Source organism: Narcine bancroftii, chromosome 2, assembly GCF_036971445.1.
Source record: "Narcine bancroftii isolate sNarBan1 chromosome 2, sNarBan1.hap1, whole genome shotgun sequence".
Taxonomy (NCBI): domain Eukaryota; kingdom Metazoa; phylum Chordata; class Chondrichthyes; order Torpediniformes; family Narcinidae; genus Narcine; species Narcine bancroftii.
The window spans coordinates 114,147,653-114,167,036 of record NC_091470.1 but is presented as its reverse complement, the minus strand read 5'-3'; the positions used below and the strand labels follow the sequence as shown (position 1 = coordinate 114,167,036).

Sequence of the window (19,384 nt, the reverse complement as noted above, 5' to 3'; positions counted from 1 at the left end):
GCTGTGGCTGGAATGGGGAGCAAATTTTTGTCTCTTCACATGACAATGAAAGGAACCTTGAACATCTCATACCCTGATGAAGGGCTCAAGCCCAAAATGTTGGTTATGTATCTATCTTTGCTTTGTTAAGCGCTCAGTTGGACCTGCTGAGTTTCTCCAGCATTGTATTTTGACTCGAACCTTGGCCATTCAGCCTTTGGCGCGGTACTAGCCCGATGCACTTGTCCTCAACCCTGCAGTTGCAAATTATTCTTTTGCAAGTTCTGTTCCAGTTTTCACGACTCTGCATTCCAGAGCAAGGCACAAGGACTACAGCACCCAGCTGCATGGGTGTGGGTGTCAATGACGCACGGGATGACGTTAGTCGATCCCCCGCCCCCTCTGGGATGTGGCCACGCCCTTCGCCAGAGGGGGCGGGGCAGGGGATTCCGATTGGAACGCGGCGCTGTCACCGGCGGATACATTGTATCCGGACCGGGGGGGGGAATCCTCGCAGCCCAGGCACAAGGCTGCGTTCGCCCACACAGTGACCCGAGCTCCCGGCCGCAGCCCCGCAACTCCCCGCCGCCCCAGAGTCCGTGAGCCGGGCGGAAGCCGTCGCCGCCGCCTCCTCCATGGAGCTGGAGAACATCGTAGCCAACACGGTGCTGTTGAAAGCGAGGGAAGGTAAGAGTTGCCCTTGCAGCGGGCGCTTCAAACTTCTTCCGCGTCCCAGCTGGGGGGTCGGGGAGGGAGGTGGACCCCAGCCTTGGGCCGTGTCCACGGGGGTGTGTGCGGGGAAAGGGTGGAAGGGAGGGGGAGGAGGGGGAAACAGGCCGTTCCCCAGGTTGGAGTGTGATGCCTGGACCCCGGAAATACTGTGTGCGAAGACGGGTGACAACTCTGTGAGTGTCTGCAGTTTGGCTTCTTCCTGTTTGCGCGTCGCTTCTACAATGTGTGGAGAAAGGAAGGGCTTAGTTTTCTTTAGGTCGGCACAACTCTGAGGGCCGAAGGGCCTGTACTGTGCGGCAGTGCTCTATGTTCGTAGTGGCATTGTGTTTAAAGTTGTGTGAAGTGAAAGCACAAAGCTGGAGAAACTCAGCAGGTCAAACAGTGTCCTTTATAGAGCAAAGATAAAGTCACAGAACTAACGTTTGAGCTTGAGTTCCTCATCAAGGTCTGAGCAAAATGTAATTCACTAGGAGAGTGAAAGCTCTGTTGTAATCCAGCAGGCCACCAGATCCAAGAAAACATTAAGCTGGAGAAACTCAGCAGCTCAAGCAGGGTCCTTTATATTAGCAATGATACACAATGTTTCGGGCTTGAGTCCTTCATCAAGGTCTGAGCAAAATGTGGCAGGTGCCCCCAACCCAAAAGAAAACATTCAGGGGAGGACATCCTTCGAAGAGATTCTGTAGAATTTGTAGTAGACATGAGTAAAACATAAAAGTCTGCAGACACCGTGATTGAAGTTAAAACATAATGCAGGAGAAACTCAACAGGCCAAACATTGTGCACCTCAAAAACACCTAGTAAGTGCTGGAGGAACTCAGCTGGTTTCACAGAGTCAAATATATATTATAAAAGTTTCAGGCCTGAGCCCTTCAAGGTATAAGCAAAGAACAGGAAGGCATCTGAATAAAGACTGAAGAATGGGGGGGGGTCCAGACCAACAAAAGCTGAGATAAGAGGAAAGGTGAGAATTGATTTTTGATTCTGAGAAAGGAGTCAGGGAAAAGGGAGAGACAGAGGTAGGGAGGGTCTTTTTTTTTCACAGAAACCGCAAGTCAACGTTAATGCCATCCGCTTGGAGGGTGCCCAGTCGGAAGATGAGGTGTTGTTCCTCCAATTTGCAGGTGGACTCGGTCTGGCAGTGCACGAGACCATGGATAGATGTGTCAGCAAGGGAGTGGGTGGGGAATTGAAATGGGAGATCCACGCTATTGCAGCAGACAGAGCCAGGGTGCCTAACAAAGCGATCTCCCAGTCCGTTCCCAGTCCCTCTGATGTAGAGAGGAGCACTGGGGTTCAGGCGCCTGCCTTCATCTTGGTCATACCTCGATGAAGGGCTCAAGCCCAAAATGTTGGTTATGTATCTTTATCTTTGCTGTATAAAGAAAACTGTTTGACCTGCTGAGTTTCTCCAGCATTGTGTTTTTACTTCAATCATGGAGTCTGCAGTCGTTCATGTTTTACTCAGGTCACTCAGTGTACCCGTGGCATTGCTTTCCTCTTTGGAAGAGGAGTTGCTGCTCCTCATTTTCACTGCAGAAAAGCACAGTATTAATCCTTTGGACTCTGCGCCCCAGTTTTCAGGAGGCTACCAACAAGTGCATAGACTCTGTTTCCACATTTTCCAGGTCTGGTATTATACCCAAACACCAGCTGATTCATACTAGTGTTAGTACTGTAGTTTACCCATGGATGCACTCCAGAGTATATATTTGATAGGTCAAAAATCTCCAGAGTCCAAAGGGTTAAACTCCCAGGTGAGGATTTGAAGGAGAAGGGGCAGTGTGCACAAAAAGGCTCCCGGAAGGTTCACACTGGCAGGACTTTGGAGACACAAGAGACTTGACATCTGTCTTTGATGAACATAAAATCATTCATTGGCAATCCTTGTTGACCCGGAGGCTCTTGATCAATTCGACTGTTTCTGGAAATTAAATTTTTGTTTCGATTTAATAATTCATCAAGTTCAATTAGACTTTGAAATCTTTTCATCCAAGTTCCTTGTGTGGCATTGTTAGCTACTGGTGAATTTAATGATCCAGCTGACGTGGACTTTTTACCCCCTCCATAAATCTTCGTCCGCGAAGCCAAGCCAAAGTAAAGTAAAATCAATGCCTGTTTCGTTAATATTAACACCACAAAACCAAAATGGGGATCGCTTCAGGTGTTTAAGCGAGTGTCTCCAAGTTAGAGAAGAACAGAAAAGTTACCTCTGATATCCTGATACATGTCCATCCCTTTGTAACCAATGGGTTATCTGGCATTTTAAAATACTGCCATATGTGCAAATGTGACTGGGACTTTTACCATTATTATTCTTTGGCTTGGCTTCGCGGACGAAGATTTATGGAGGGGGTAAAAAAGTCCACGTCAGCTGCAGGCTCGTTTGTGGCTGACCAGTCCGATGCGGGACAGGCAGACACGATTGCAGCGGTTGCAAGGGAAAATTGGTTGGTTGGGGTTGGGTGTTGGGTTTTTCCTCCTTTGCCTTTTGTCAGTGAGGTGGGCTCTGCGGTCTTCTTCAAAGGAGGCTGCTGCCCGCCAAACTGTGAGGCGCCAAGATGCACGGTTTGAGGCGTTATCAGCCCACTGGCGGTGGTCAATGTGGCAGGCACCAAGAGATTTCTTTAGGCAGTCCTTGTACCTTTTCTTTGGTGCACCTCTGTCACGGTGGCCAGTGGAGAGCTCGCCATATAATACGATCTTGGGAAGGCGATGGTCCTCCATTCTGGAGACGTGACCCATCCAGCTCAGCTGGATCTTCAGCAGCGTGGACTCGATGCTGTCGACCTCTGCCATCTCGAGTACCTCGACGTTAGGGGTGTGAGCGCTCCAATGGATGTTGAGGATGGAGCGGAGACAACGCTGGTGGAAGCGTTCTAGGAGCCGTAGGTGGTGCCGGTAGAGGACCCATGATTCGGAGCCGAACAGGAGTGTGGGTATGACAACGGCTCTGTATACGCTTATCTTTGTGAGGTTTTTCAGTTGGTTGTTTTTCCAGACTCTTTTGTGTAGTCTTCCAAAGGCGCTATTTGCCTTGGCGAGTCTGTTGTCTATCTCATTGTCGATCCTTGCATCTGATGAAATGGTGCAGCCGAGATAGGTAAACTGGTTGACCGTTTTGAGTTTTGTGTGCCCGATGGAGATGTGGGGGGGCTGGTAGTCATGGTGGGGAGCTGGCTGATGGAGGACCTCAGTTTTCTTCAGGCTGACTTCCAGGCCAAACATTTTGGCAGTTTCCGCAAAGCAGGACGTCAAGCGCTGAAGAGCTGGCTCTGAATGGGCAACTAAAGCGGCATCATCTGCAAAGAGTAGTTCACGGACAAGTTTCTCTTGTGTCTTGGTGTGAGCTTGCAGGCGCCTCAGATTGAAGAGACTGCCATCCGTGCGGTACCGGATGTAAACAGCGTCTTCATTGTTGGGGTCTTTCATGGCTTGGTTCAGCATCATGCTGAAGAAGATTGAAAAGAGGGTTGGTGCGAGAACACAGCCTTGCTTCACGCCATTGTTAATGGAGAAGGGTTCAGAGAGCTCATTGCTGTATCTGACCCGACCTTGTTGGTTTTCGTGCAGTTGGATAATCATGTTGAGGAACTTTGGGGGACATCCGATGCGCTCTAGTATTTGCCAAAGCCCTTTCCTGCTCACGGTGTCGAAGGCTTTGGTGAGGTCAACAAAGGTGATGTAGAGTCCTTTGTTTTGTTCTCTGCACTTTTCTTGGAGCTGTCTGAGGGCAAAGACCATGTCAGTGGTTCCTCTGTTTGCGCGAAAGCCGCACTGTGATTCTGGGAGAATATTCTCAGCGACATTATTATTACTGCATGACCTAACGTATAAAATGACTTGGTTTTCTGTAAGGAGCACGGGATCTCAAGAAAAGTGCAACATTGATACAAGTCAAATTAGTTCGATATGATGATATTCATCTTTTTGCTGTACTGAAGTAGTTTAAATCTCTTGTCTGAGTTTTAGAAGAAAGGAGAAAAGCCCTGTCATCAACAGCACTAACTAGACTGTTTCATGGGTGAAGTAATTTTACCACTTTGAATCTTACTAATGCGAGTTTCAAGGTATCTTGCCACTGAGGAAAGGATGTTTGTGTTCACTTCTGAACATTCATTCTCACAGTGAATGACAGTGATGGAGACCATTTGGCTGCTTGTGCTTGGTCTTTCAAACGAGTTTAAAGGCCATCCATGTCAGGCCTCTACCTTGAGCAGATGGAAAAATGGGAACTTGCTTTTCAGACAGCAGCCCTAAAAGGCTGCTCCAGAGGCACCTCTTAGTGCCCTCTGGATCCGACAGAAGTGGGGCGACTGGTTCCATAGTGCCACCCATCATAAATATGCGGCAGAGCAATGGCCATCTTCCCTATCCATAATCCCCCAGGCAGCTGAAACTGCTCTATGGTTCCCAGAACAGTTCCAGCTGCCAAATATTGAGCCGCAGAGAGTGGTTCTGAAGGTCAACGCAGCCCGCACCAGCTTCCCCCCGATGGCTCACTCTGGTCCCCACTGCCCCGATGGTCCCTGCTGCCCAAACTGTCCCGAGGGCTCCCACTGCCACACCACCTCTGACTTGGAGGGAGTGGGGAGGTGGGCTGTGGGCTGACAGCATCATCAACCCACCCCTAAACAGCCACTTTAGGGGCAGATTGATCGGCGGAGGGCTGTGCTGCGGAGATGATTCCTTTTGGAGAGGGGTTGGAATATGCAGCTCAGTGACTGCCCCCGCACATTCCGTAAGGTGGGTGATTATGCGTTTTGGCGGAGTTTCTCTGCCTTTACATCTCAACGTTTGGGTGATCTGAAATGGCCTAAAGTTTTTGTTGCTTTCCTCCAGGCAGAGTGAGAAGGATTCTTCTGCGAGCTCTCTAATGTGTTAGCTCTGACTTTGGTACAGCCATATAAGGTAGAAAAACAAGAGCATAATTGCAGAGTATGGTTACAGTGGTGGTGGGGAGGGAGGGAGGGAGATTATTAGCTCAAGCAAGGGCAGCATGAGAGGGGTCTCACCCAGAAGCCTGATGGCTGTGGGAAAGAGAATTTCTGTCTGTTTGTGAGCTATGTTGCACCCTTGAACCTTGCCCATGGGGAAGAGGAAGAAAGGTATGGTGCATCCTTCAGAATGTTGGCTACCTTTCCAAGGTGATGGGAAATGTAGATGGAGTGTTGTGGGGTTTATACAGTTAGAGCCATAGAACTTTACAGCACAGAAACCAGGCATTCAGCCTTTCTAATCCTAGACAAGCTATTATTCTGCCTCGTCCCACTGACCTGCACCGTCCATACCCTCCCATCCACGTACCTGCCCACATTCTTCTTAAATATTAAAATTGAGCCTGCATTTACCACTTAAGCTCATTCCGCACCCACTACTCTCTGTGTGAAGATGTTCCCCCTAATCATTTCCCCTTGCAACCTTAACCCATGCCCTCTGGTTTGTATCTCACTCACCCTCAATGTAAAAGTCCTGTCTACATTTACTCTGTCTATCCCCCTTCTAAAGTTGAAGGAAAATGAAAAGTAATTTTGGGGCGCACGGCAGCATGTGAGTGCACAACTTGCATAGAGAAACTGCAAAGTGGAGGAGAACTTGTTTCCGAAACACAAACCTAAAGGTAATTGAACTTGGCTTGACGAGCATTCGTGATAAAATTGTCAAATGAGTTAATCAGTGAAGAGGTGGCTGATCCTGCACACGGCAGAAGCTAGAGCTCTTCAAGGGACTTTATCTCAATGAGGAAGCCTAGAGCAGAAGGATTGTCACAACAACCACCTTGCACTCAACGTTTTTTAAAAACAAAATCAAGGAGCTGATTGTGGACTTCAGAAAGGGGAAGTTAGGAGAACACAAACCAATCCTCATTGAGACGTTAGCCATAGGGGCAGTCAAATTCCTGTGTGTCACCATCTTTGAGGATCTTTCCTGGGGCTTCCATGTCGATGTAATCATGAAGAAGGCTCACCAGCAGCTATACTTTGTGAGGAGTTCAAGGAGATTTGATATATCACCAAAGACTCTCGGAAATTTCTACAGGGGTTCTGTCAAGATCATTCTGACTGGTTGCATCACTGTCTGGTATGGAGGTGCCAATGCACAGGACAGGAAAAGGGTGCAGAGAGTTGTCAACTTGTCCAGCACCATCACAGTCATCAATGTTCACTCCATCGAGGACATCTACATTGAGGTGTTAGCTTAAGAAAGCAGCCTCTACCCTCAATGACCCCCACCACCCAGGCCATTTCCTAATCACTCTGCTACCATCAGGAAGGGGGTACAGGAGCCTGAAGATGAGCACTCAGCGGCACAAGGATAGCTTCTTCCCCTCTGCCATCAGATTCCTGAATGGGCGATGAACCACAGACACTACCTCACTTCCTCCTATTTTCTTGCCCTGTTATTTATTTTTAAAATGTAATTATAGCAATATTTGCTTTGTAATGCAGCCGCAAAACAATGAATTTCATGACCGACCTGTCATTGACAATAAATTCTGATTAAAACGAGGGAAAGGCTTTCTTTCTGCACTTCATGAAGGACAGAAATCTACAGCACAGGTATAGGCCCTTCAGCTCACAGCATTGTGTTGACCCACTCTTTCTGCTGCCTAGAATTTCTCGACTGTGTAACGCTTCATTTTTCTCTGTTCCACGTGCCTATGTCTCTTAATAGATGCTATTGTATCTTCCACCACTGTTGTGACCACAGTTCCCAACCTATTCTTTTGTTCGGATTCCTGCCGACTTTTTCCCGTACCTTGAAGAAGGGCTCAAGCCCGAAACAAAGGTTCTGTATTTTTACCATTGCTACTTGACCTGCTGAGTTTCTCCAGCTTTGTGTTTTGTTTTGTTTTTTTACTTCAACCACGGTGTCTGCGAAGTTTTGTGTTATATGTTCCAATGGAGTCCACCCAAGGTCTTGTACGGCTGCAATGTTACCTCACGGCTCTTGAACTCGAAGAAGAGTTGAGAATGCAGTTCGGGCCACCGCGCAAATCATCTTTGCCTCCATCAACTCCTACACTTCCTGCTGCCTTGGAAAAGCCACAAGCCTGTCAAAAGACCTACTCGACATTGGTCACATTCTCTTCTCGTTCATCCCATCAGGCAGAAGATGCAAGTCTGGAAGCACACAGTCAGATTCCCCCTTCTTCTAATGGAAGGACCTCCCATTAGTAAAATTATGCTGCTCTTGTACTGTTTTTGACTGAACTCTTCCCTGTAACACTAAACTCCACTTTTTTTTACTTTGTGCTATGTGTTTTACTTCATTTTGTGTTGACTTAACTGGATAACACACAAGCAAAGTTCTTCCACTGAATCTGACCATACTGTGCTGTCCATCTAAATTATAAGATTTATTAGAAATAATTAATTCAGTCTGACAAAAAAATGTTTTTGCAGAATGACTGGGTAGAATGGAGAGTGTGCTGCCAGTGGGATAGTGAAGGCTGGTATTCAGATTTATTGTCATACTTGACATCACACACAACCCTGAGATTCTTTTTCCTGCAGGCAAGGCTGAATCACCACTTGTCAGTAGTACAAAGAAAAGCTGTGCACAACATACACATGTAAACACATAAAGAAATGTAAACAAACTGCAAAACAGCAAAGGTGGGGGGGAGTGCAAGATTGAGTTTGTTGTTGAGGAGTCTGGTGGAGGCGGAGCAGCTGTTCCTGAACCTGGTGGTGCGAGTCTTGTGGCACCGAGATCTCTTTCCTGATGGCAACAGCGAGAATCGAGCGTGTGCTGGGTAGTTGGATCCTTGAGGATTGGTGCTGCTCTCCGACGGCAGCGTCCCCTGTAGATGTTCTCAGTGGTGGGAATGGTTTTACTTGTGATGTCTTGGGTTGTGTCATAACCTTCTGCAGGGTTTTGCACTCGGGTATTGGTGTCCCTGTACCAGACCACGATGCAGCCAGTCAGCACACTTTCCACCATACGTCTGTAGAAATTTGCCAGGGTTTCTGATGTGTAATTACGCAGTGAAGGAGGAATTAAATGCTTGATAAGAGGGGCAGCAAATGGGAAACTAACGTCACTTTTGTATTGAGAATTTCTCTAACCCTTCTATAATTTTGAATGTGTTATTATGAAATGCAAACCCTCAGGAAGAATATTTTTCCTTCCACGAAGTCTGTATTGTAATACTGTAGGTGCCCTTGATATTGGGGTGCTTCAGGTCCATTGGTTTGGGAAAATCGAGTGAAATTAGCAAGAACCTGCTTGTAACTAAGACTTGGGAAACTGGGTGTCTATTTCCTTGCCCAGTCGAGCAGATAAGCAAATGATCGGGCTTTTTTCAGATTGTCACTCAAAGGCAAAAGTGACCAGCTGGACTGAGTTATCGCCTTTATTCCTTGTTGAAATCATGCAGGCTTTGAGGTTTAGGAAAAAAGAAACAAGTTGGCTGTTATCTCTCAGCGTGGCTGTGTTGTGGGCGTTGGGCACTCAATGGTTTGTGAACGGTATTTATAGCTTTGCTCACTATGCTTCAGTTGTGCCACTCCGGGGCATGGGAGGGCGCTGGGTGCTAATTAGCTGCAAGGCTTTGTCTGTGTTCCTCCTGTGCCGACTCTTCATCCCTGACTTGGCAGGTGATGCTAAGGGTGGAATGAAGCAAAGCGTGCTGAGGCCCAGGCAGAATGCAGATCCTCAAATGGTTAACAGTGTCGGGCTGTGTTGCAGGATATGCTAAATATTTTTATTCCGAACATGCCAGTAATTGCCCTGAAGGTGTTAATCTTCCTTAACTGCTGTGACCTTTTTTCCTGCACTCTTTCCAGTTTGGTAACCTCCTTCCTGTAGTAGCAACCAGCATGGCCACAATATTGTCTCACCAACATCTTGTATCATTGACCCCTATTTCAATGGCATCCCAGTTAATTGGCCTCTGATAGGAAGGCCTCTTTCCCGTTTCCACTAGGCCACCCTTAACTGGGACAGTAATTGCTTTTCCACTGAACACACTCGTCCCCATGGATTAGAGTGTTCGACCTTCAACTGGAAATGGGTGACTTTCTGCTGTCCCTTTACCATGGTTTTATCAGCAAACGCCGGGGATATGAGTGGGGGTTAATCCCCAGCGTGAAATAGCGTCAGTTGACACCAGCGTTTGGACAGTGTTCCTTTTCCACTGAACCCGTCCCTTCCTGATGAAAGCAAGTGTGCCAAACAGTATTCTTCAGGGAACTTGTACCTGTACCCCAAGGTCTCTGAATATTAAAGGATTTGAGGGATATAGAGATTGGGGAGTGCTTCAGCTAGGAACGGCAGAGAAGGCGAACAGTCAAATGGCACACTGCAATCCTATGTAAGTCAGGATATTGTGTAATTCAAAGTGGAACTTCTAGGTCAAATAACCAGTTTTAAGGAAGGCATGGTTTAATGATCCGGATTGTTAATCATTTCTATGAGTCAATTGAAAGGTTGTATTAGATTACATTCAGCTTCTAGTAATGAGTCCAATATATGTGAGCAGTGAGATTGTTTTGACCTTTTGGTTACTGGATGTTTTCTCTTTGTTTTTATTTGTTGCTGGACCTCTCTATAGTTATTTTCTTTGGACCCGACTGTGAATTCTCTTGCCATTTGGCACTTGAACATTTGGTTGCTTTGGCAGCTGTTTCAATACATATACTTTCCTGGTGTCTTTACTGCTGCACTTTGAATGGTTCAAGAAGAGGATAGATGGAGCATTGTGTCAGTCATTTCAATTAGGTTTGAGAACATTGAAAGCTTTCTCTTGTATTGAAAGAGAGACAGTTATATAGACTGTTTAAAAATTCCCAACTCATTTTATTTTTCTGAATTCTGTTGGAGCCTTGTGCCTGTCCAAGTTGAGGATGCAATTGTTTGGGATTGGATTGCTTTCGACCTGCAATGCTTTTGACTTTGGTTCAGCTTTAGGGATGTCTCCTCTCATCCATTCCATTCCAATCTCACCTCCTTGGAACACTTTGCCCTTCTCTTTTTTTTCTTCTTTTCAGCCCCCCCCCCCCCCCCCCACACACACACACACACTAATCCCAACCTCGCCATCAAACCCACAGACATGGATGGCACTGTTGTGGTCTGGTGCACTGACCTCGATCTGGCCAAAGCCAGACAACAACTCTCAGACACCTCTTACTTCCCCTCCAACAGGACCCCACCAAAACTCATCAAACCACTGTATCACACGCTATCTCTGAGCTCGTCACCGGGTCACCTCCCTGGCGCGGCCTTGAGCTGTATTGTTTCTTGAACCCGCACCTCCCGTTTCAACTTCCTACCCAAGATCCACAAACCTTATTGTCCCGGCAAACCCATGGTGTTCGCATGCTCCTGCTCCACCAAATTGATCTCCACTTGCCTCGACTTGGTTTTGTCCTCCTTGTCCAGTCCCTCCCCACCTATATCCAGGACACTTCACATGCCCTCTATCACTTCAACAACTTCTAGTACCCTGATCTTGCTTGCTTCATTTTTGCCATGGACATCCAATTCCTTTCTACCTTCATCCCCCATACTGAAGGCCTCAAAGCCCTTCATTTCTTTCTGAACAATAAACCCAAGCATTCTCCCTCAACAACCACCCTCTGCTGGCTGGCATAAAAAATGTCCTCACCCTCAGTAACTTCTCCTTTTGACTTCTTTGACCTGGAGAAAGTGGGTTGCCATGGGTACCCGTGTGGCCCCCAGCTATGTGGAGCAGTCCATGCTACTGGCCTTTTGGCATCGATAGGAGACAATATATATATTTGTCTCCTATGGATGCTGAAAGATTGGCTGAGTTCCTCCACCATTTTGGAGTGTTTTTACTACAATCATCACGTCTGCAAAATTCTTTATTTCCCGCTCAGGTTTTTTTTTTGCATTTTTCTATTTCCTTTCGAAGTTGAGCGATTCTCTCTCTTCCTCCCAAATGCACATCCCCTGGTGCCTGATGTCTAAGCTGCTTCTGCAGAGTATGGAAATTCTTTAATGTGATCTTGTGTAATGATGCAACCCCACCTTCTGTTGTCAGCACCTTGCAGTTTGGTGTCATTGAGTAATCCAACTGTTGAGTCAACTCGTCCATGAGTCCAAATCAATAATGCTGGTTAGAACTGAAAGCAGGCCTGGCATAGATCCTGGTGGAACACTACCTTCTCCAGCTTCTAATCACAGTGGTTCTCAACCTTTTTCTTTCTACTCACATCCCACTTCAAGTAATTCCTATGCCATGGGTGCTCTGTGATTAGTAAGGGGTTGCTTAAGGTGGGATGCTGGTGGAAAGAAAAGGTTTGAAAACCACTGTTTTAATCACCCCTCATTGACTCGTTATGTGCACAGTTTCAGAACTCCAAAGGAAATAGGCCAATGACAATTTTTCTCAAGCAAAATACTTCAGTAACAATTGGGTCTAGAGCAATGATTCTCAACCTTCCCTTCCCACTCACATCCCACTTTAAGCAATCCCTTACTAATCACAGAGCACCGATGGCATAGGAATTACTTCAAGTGGGATGTGGGTGGAAAGAAAAAGGTTGAGAACCTCTGCTCTAGCACCTTTTGCATTAACCTTGTCTACTCTTTGTTAGATCTTTAAAGAGGGTTGGCACCATTTAGCCTTTTAGAATCAAGTTGTGCATAAAATCCATGCAGAAAATGATGGATTAGGGAACAGCTCCACAGGGAGTAACAGATTTAGATTTGAGTACTTTTATTAAAATCAGAACTGGAAAAATTTAAAGGCAAAACAAGCCCAAAGGCAGGATAAATAAACAAAGTGAAAAGTGCAGTATTGTGATGGGGTGCTGAGTGAACAGGTTAAGATTAAATGAGAAAAGGGTTGAAGTTTATATGGGAATAATAAGCAGCGATGTTTTATCTCTGTATTGAGTCCCGAAGAGTAGAAACTGTCCAATGGAACGATCCAGTGTTGGTGATGGAATTTGAACAAGAGGCCATAAAGAAGAATTGGATATAACAGGCCAAACTTCTGCTGGTGGTTTTTCAGACAGGCAGCATGAGCCACTTTGGATGTTAGTGGGTGGCCAGTACCGAAATGTCAGCTCCAGTTAAACTTGCTTGTTTGTGAACGTGCAGCGTGGTTGTCGTCCATGCAGGCCTCAATTCCACTTGCGCAGCACCTTCTGGCTCCTGAGCAAACTGGCCACCTCCTGCTGTGTTTTAGTGCAGGAGGTTGGAGTTTCGATGGGAGCACAGCCATAGACAGTCTGGGTTGAGGTCACTTTGACCTTGCACATAATTTGACCAGCATTTGTTGCCTTCCACTGTTTAATTTTTAATTTTAATTTTGAGTCTCAGCATGGGAACAGGCCCTTCCAGCCCACGATTACATCAATGAACCTGCCAACCCCCGTACATTTTGAGGAAGGTGAGAGGAAAATGGAGCCCCCAGAGTAAACCCACACAGATGTAGGGTCAACGTACAAATTCCTTCCAGACAGCAATGGATTCGAACCCCCCACTTGCTGTCACTGGAATAGCAGTGAATGATGTCCCCTACTCTGCAGATACCAGCATCTATGATTCCATTTTGTCTCTTTCCAAAATACACTTGGTCAAAGTAGACGAAAGGACACTAAATCTCCTTTTTAAATAAAAATCATCAGTGTTTTTACTTATTTCTTAAATTAACACAGCCATTTTGTGGATTGGGTTAGGCTTAGTTGACGTGGGCAAGTGAGACTGCAGAGAGTGTTTCTGTTCTGTTACCAACGATGAAATTGCTTCTTTATTATGTGCCTGTGATGGACTGGGGAAGCTCAAGCAAGTAAGACTTTGTAACTGTGCCTTGTACTCGTGTACACTCTGCAGGGCCCAACTTCAATTACTTCTGGCTGTGGAAGTGTCCTCGGAAGTGGTCCAACTAGTAGAACTGCTGCCTTGCATCACCAGCAAGCTGGGCTCCAGTCCAACCTCTGGTGCTGTCTGCATGGAGTTTGCACACTCTCCTTGTGGTTTCCTCCCACCTCCCAAAGCCATGTGGATTGGTCGTTTAATTGGCACCTGTAAATTGCCTCCAGTGTGTGGCAAATTGGCTGAATTTGGGGCAAGTTGATGGGAGAATAAATCAGATATGCAGAGGAGACTGGAGTCTCGGTGAATGTTTGTTCATCTTCTTCCACTGATGCTGTTCGACCCACTAAGTTCCTCCAGCAGATAAAGTTTTACCAGAGAATAAAGTGGATTATTGATGATGGCTATGGATGTGTGATAGGACATCAACAGATGGATTATGAGTGGCAGGTCGTCCTGTAACATGACTGTGTCAGACCCTTAAGGTTGGGCATAGACTTGTTTTTCTACTGATTCACTTCCAGAAGTTAACTAAAGGCCATCTGTAACTGCAGAGACTGTAGATTCACCAACAGCTGGAGCATTGTGGACTTCTGGCACTGGGTTGTTATGAACCAGCACCTATGGATGATTTTAATTTTTAATGGTTGCTTGTACTGGCTCTAATTGGAATTGGTATTTGTGCCATCTCCTGCTATACTCGACCCAAAACATTTCACTGCCGAAGCAGAGTTCATTGCAGTGGTTCTCGACCTTTATTTCCACTCGCATACCACCTTAAGTAATCCCTTACGAACCACAGAGCACCTATGCTGTAGGATGTCACAGGTGCTCTGTGGTTCATAAGGGATTACTTAAATAAACCATAAAAGACTGAGACACTGTGGTCGAAGTAAAAACACGACGCTGGAGAAACTCAGCAGGTCAAACAGTGTTCCTTATGTGGCAAATTTAAAGATGCATCACCAACATTTTGGGCTTGAGCCCTTCATCAAGGTGTGGAAAATTGTTGGCAGGAGTAGGAGTGACAGTCTATATACACAGTAAGGGATTACTGAAGGTGGTATGGGGGGGGGGGGGGGGAAGGAAGAAAAGGTTAAGAACCACTGGTCTATTGGATTGTGAAATAGGGTACTTTCTCACTTCACTTGGTCTTCTCCAACTCTGAATGCTTGACTAGTTCCCCAGACAACCAGTGCCCAGTGGTCCTGATCACCTCGGTCAACTGCATTAGATGATGGGACAGGTATCACCTTTCCTGACTAGTGCTGTGGTGGCTACAACGTCTTGCCTTTAGCATAACAACCTGTTTGTCAGAAGTAAAAGGTTGTTAACTATACATTCAGTTCCCTGCAGGACAGTGAAAGAAACAAAGGGATTTAGATTGTTAGATTCCCATCCTTGTTTTTGAAACCCTGTGTGGCCTCACCTTCCCACCTCTATGATATCCTTCAATCTTGTAACCCTGTCAACTGCCTTTTCTAGTTTGAGCACAAGAACAATCCTGGATTTAATGACTCCACTAGTTGAGACCCTATCTTTAGCTACTGGGGCTCTGACTCCTCTCCTCCTCCTCCAAGACTTTTTAGTTTTGGTTCTAACTCTATGGCCAAAGCTTAGAACATAAAACATAGAACTTCAAGCCTCTCATGTTCTGCCAACCTTGTATGTATGTATTCAACCTCCCCATCCCGTAAACCTCTATTTTTCTTCCATCCATGTGCCTTTTCTTAAACTCCTTCCTGGCTACAATATGCTTCTCATGAGCCCTTCCTGTTTCCTTCTTCCTCTTGACCAGCTGCCTCACCTGCTTCGTCCACCTCTGTTCTCTTTTCCTTGATCCAGTGGGGCAAACCTACCCCAAACCTAACACAGGTGGTCCCTAAACTTCCTCTACATTAGTTCTGCAGCTGTGGCTATTTGTCCTAATGCAACCCCAACTTGAAACTTTGACCCATTTTGCTGAGTTCCTTCAGCAGTTTGGATCACTCTCGTTCTCTCAATATCTCTTTGGGCATCTGGTACCAGACTTTGGCCAATGCTGCTTGTTTGAAATGTTATGACTTATTTTCCCTTAGCTTTCGTCATTATTGGTGTCATGGTGAGTGCAGCGGTTATCACAATGGCAGTGACCTGGGTTCGAATCTGGCGCCGTGTGTGAGAAGTTTGTAGGTTCTCTCCCTGTCCACGTGGGTTTGCTCCTGTTTCCTCCCACATTCCAAAAACTTGTGCGGTTAGTTGGTTGATTGGTCACGTGTATGTATTTGGGTGGGGCAGGCTCGTCAGCCAGAAGGGCCTGTTACTGTGCTGTAGCTCTAAATTTAAAAAAAAATGAGATGTGTTGGAAAAGGTGGAAAATTTACAAATGTGGAATTGGAGAGGGGAAAGCACAGCAGGAGGGCGAGACTTGCTGACATATCTTGCACCTTGGCTCATGCTACATTAAATAGAAGAGGTGGTAGAAGGGAGTGTAACCTATGGCGCATTTCTGATGTGTCCTGCAACTGCCATTGTGTGAGATGACCGGGCTGTGCTACAGTGCAGACTGCCACCCTCTGGAAGCTGGAACCAATTTCAAATCCATGCTCTTTTGATAACCTGAGCTCCCCCACCCTTGCTGCTGAAGTTCTAAGGAACGGGATTGATCTTTCCTTTAATGAAGGAACACAGCTTCTCTCTGTGGAGGTGTGCATTTGAAACCTTGTCATTTGGGCTTTTCTTCCACGCAAGCTGCTGTTGCAAAGCTACAGAGTTGCCAATTGAATAAATAAATGCAGTGTTTATTTTTAAAGCAGTGGTTCTCAACTTTTTTCTTTCCACCCACATTTATTAAGCATTCCCTACGCCATTGGTGCTCTGTGATGAGTAAGGGATTGCTTAAGATGGGATATGGGTGGAAAGAAAAGGGTTGAAAACCACTGTTTTAATCGCCCCTCATTGACTCGTTATTTGCACGGTTTCAGAACTTGAAAGGAAATGGGCCACTGACAATTTTTCTGAAGCAAAATATTTCAGTAATAATTAGGTCTGGAGCAGTGATTCTCAACCTTCCCTTCCCACTCACATCCCACCTTAAGCAATCCCTTACTCATCACAGAGCGCCGATGGCCTAGGGGTTACTCAAAATGGGATGTGAGTGGAAAGAAAAAGGTTGAGAACCCCTGGTTTAAAGCATCTATTTCTTGAGATGAAAGTCCTGATGATAACAAGGGTTCAAATCAATTGGTGGGAGACTATGACACTGCATGGTTACCATATCACATTGCTTCCATGTTGCCAAATGCATAATTGATCAAAAGAACACTTAGCCTGCTCTTCCCTCATCCTTGCATTCTAATGTATTTTCTAGTAGCGATTTTGTGATGTATGTGGAGATCAATTTGTAGGAATGATGCACAGCATTTTAAATGAACAATTGGAAATGGTTTTAGCTTGTTCATTTATACTAACGTGAGTGAGTTTAGGAAGCTCGCCTGTCTGTCCTGTGGGAACAGGCCTTGATGGCTGGGCTGGTTTTGTATTAGCTAAACACAGACTGCTGAAAGATTGTAATTTACTGAGTAAAGATCGTTCTCATTAACAGTGATTGGAGTTGGAAGGTCCATCCCAATCTTCCATCGAAACGGCACCACCTGGGAGCCTAGTGGGATGGGCACATCTTCGATGGCACTCAACAAATTGGATACCGCTCAGGACAAAGCAGCCCCAACCACTTTCTGAGGATTCATTGTCACCCCTGCTACTCTTGGCAGAGGTCTGCACATCTCCACTAAAGGCACTCAGTTTATTCATCACCCTCTCCACTTTTGAATGATCACTGGATTGTAAACCTCTGGCTTTCCTTTCCTGATGGCATTAAATGCCAAACTGTAGTCGATAAAGAGCAGCCAGATGAATGCATCTTTACTGTTCAGGTGTTTCAGGGTTTTTTGTAGAGCCAGTGAGATGGCATTTGCTTATAGATCTGTTGCTATGATAGGCAAACTGGAACAGATCCATGTTGCCACTCAGACAGGAGTTGATACGCTTCAACACCAGCTTTTCAAAACACTTCATCACTGTTGATGAGAGTGCCACTGATCTATAGTAATTTCGGCAGGTAACCACACTCTTCTTGGGCACTCATGAGAGGCATGCAAAGAGTAACTTGGTACATTTTTGGAAGATTAGAGTATTGACAGAGGAAAAAAGTGATGAGACCTGGAGCAGATCAGCCACGTACAGTGTGGTCAGCTTCATGGACGCAGTGGCCTCCTTCTACTCTGACATCCTTGTGTTCTAGTATTAATTCAGTAACTACAGCAAGAGAAAAAGAGGTATGTTTCATTAGTATCGGGAAAGAGAGAAAGTGAAATTGGTTGCCATGCAAATGGGGGAAAGAAGGATGGGTAGAATGAATGGAATATCTCCTGTAGGGTGAGACCAAATAAATTAATGTGGTAGGTAGAATTGAATTATGATTTTTTTTGCTGGATATGCCCAGTAGGCAAGGCCTTGTTATGGAGAGAGAAAACGCATGCTATGGTTTGGATTGGACAAAGGCTGGGAGGTCTGTTGGTGTTAATGCTGGCTAGTATGGGCTAAATGGGTGTGTTTCTGTGATGCAAATACCTCTTGTAAAGCCTGTGCCAACAGCAGCACTGGCTGGATCTTCAATATCTTGTTCTGCTTTGTTTGTGTGTGACTTCGTATAAAATTGCTGCGTCTTGCAAAGAATCCTGCCTTGGAGCTCAAGTTTGCTTTGGAATGTTGAACTTTTGTTACCCGAGAGCTGCATTTCCCAAACTGAGTTCCGCAGAAGAAATGGGTAGTAATAACTAGAACTAGTCATAACTGTTTTTCTTTAAATTACTTTTTTGTCTGTGTCTTTAAATCTGTGTTTCTGTGATGGCAGCAAACATTTGCCTTGTCCCTATCAAAACAAAATGGCATCTTGAGACCTGACGTCACCATCACAGATGTCAGCGCAGATGTCGGGCCCAAGATGCCATTTTCAACCAATGAGACTCTGATTTCTTTTTGCACGATGCTGGCCACATTTTTAAAATTTAAACTGAAAGGTATTCTACATGTGCAGTACTGTATTAAGAAACATGAAGGCAGTTAAAAGCAGCAAATTATTTGGACGTGGTGAGTTTATTTACTTTCTTATGATGCTTGTGTATATACCAGGCCTTTTAAAGCTGGAATTGATGCCTGGGGTTCTGTGATTTTCCAGTGCTCCTCAAAAGGTTTCTGCTAGTTAAAAGTTTGGGAAGCCCTGCCCTAGAGAGGTGGAGACAGACAGACAGAACAAATGCTGTTGAATTCTATTGTCTCAGAATTTCATTGAGAGTGCACCAAGAATAAGGTGATAAACAAGTTCATTTGGCCTTGAGATATCACCTTTAAAATGTTGGAAAGCACTTTCCATCCATGAATGTGGGGGAACTGATTTGGGACATTTTTTTTTACACAGAGGTTTTCTCTTCCACAGATGCTGCCTGGCCTGTTGTCTATTTCTGCCTTATTTTTGTTTTAGATGGGGCAGCACAGTCGGCGTAGCAGTTAGCACTTTGCCTTTACAGTGCCAGCAATTGGAACCTGGGTTCGAATCCCACTCTATCTGTAATGAGTTTGTACGTTCTCGCCATGTCTGTGTGGGTTTTCCCTGGGGGCTCAGGTTTCCTTCCACCATTTGAATTGTACCGGGGATCATCACCAAATCGAGCAGCATGGACTCATGGGCTGAAATGGCCCATTACCGTGCTGAATGTCTAAATTTTAAAATAAATGTAAAATTTTTTAAAATTAATAAAATAAAAAATTTTGATTATTTAAATTTTAGATCCTTTTTAATGTGGGTTAATTATTATTTGTCACTCTTCAATTATTGTTT

At 45.5% G+C, this 19,384-nt stretch overlaps 1 protein-coding gene across 2 annotated transcripts in view; it reads left to right on the top strand.

Moving 5' to 3' along the window:
- The first annotated feature begins 423 nt into the window (after positions 1-423).
- The window catches only part of LOC138754166 (G protein-coupled receptor kinase 5-like), a 167,136-nt gene continuing 148,175 nt past the window's right edge, over positions 424-19,384 (top strand). For both annotated transcript variants that reach the window (XM_069918038.1, XM_069918037.1), the window contains exon 1: positions 424-666. In XM_069918038.1, coding sequence (XP_069774139.1) covers positions 615-666 — 52 coding nt within the window. In that variant the 5' untranslated portion in view covers positions 424-614. The remainder of the gene's footprint in view (positions 667-19,384) is intronic.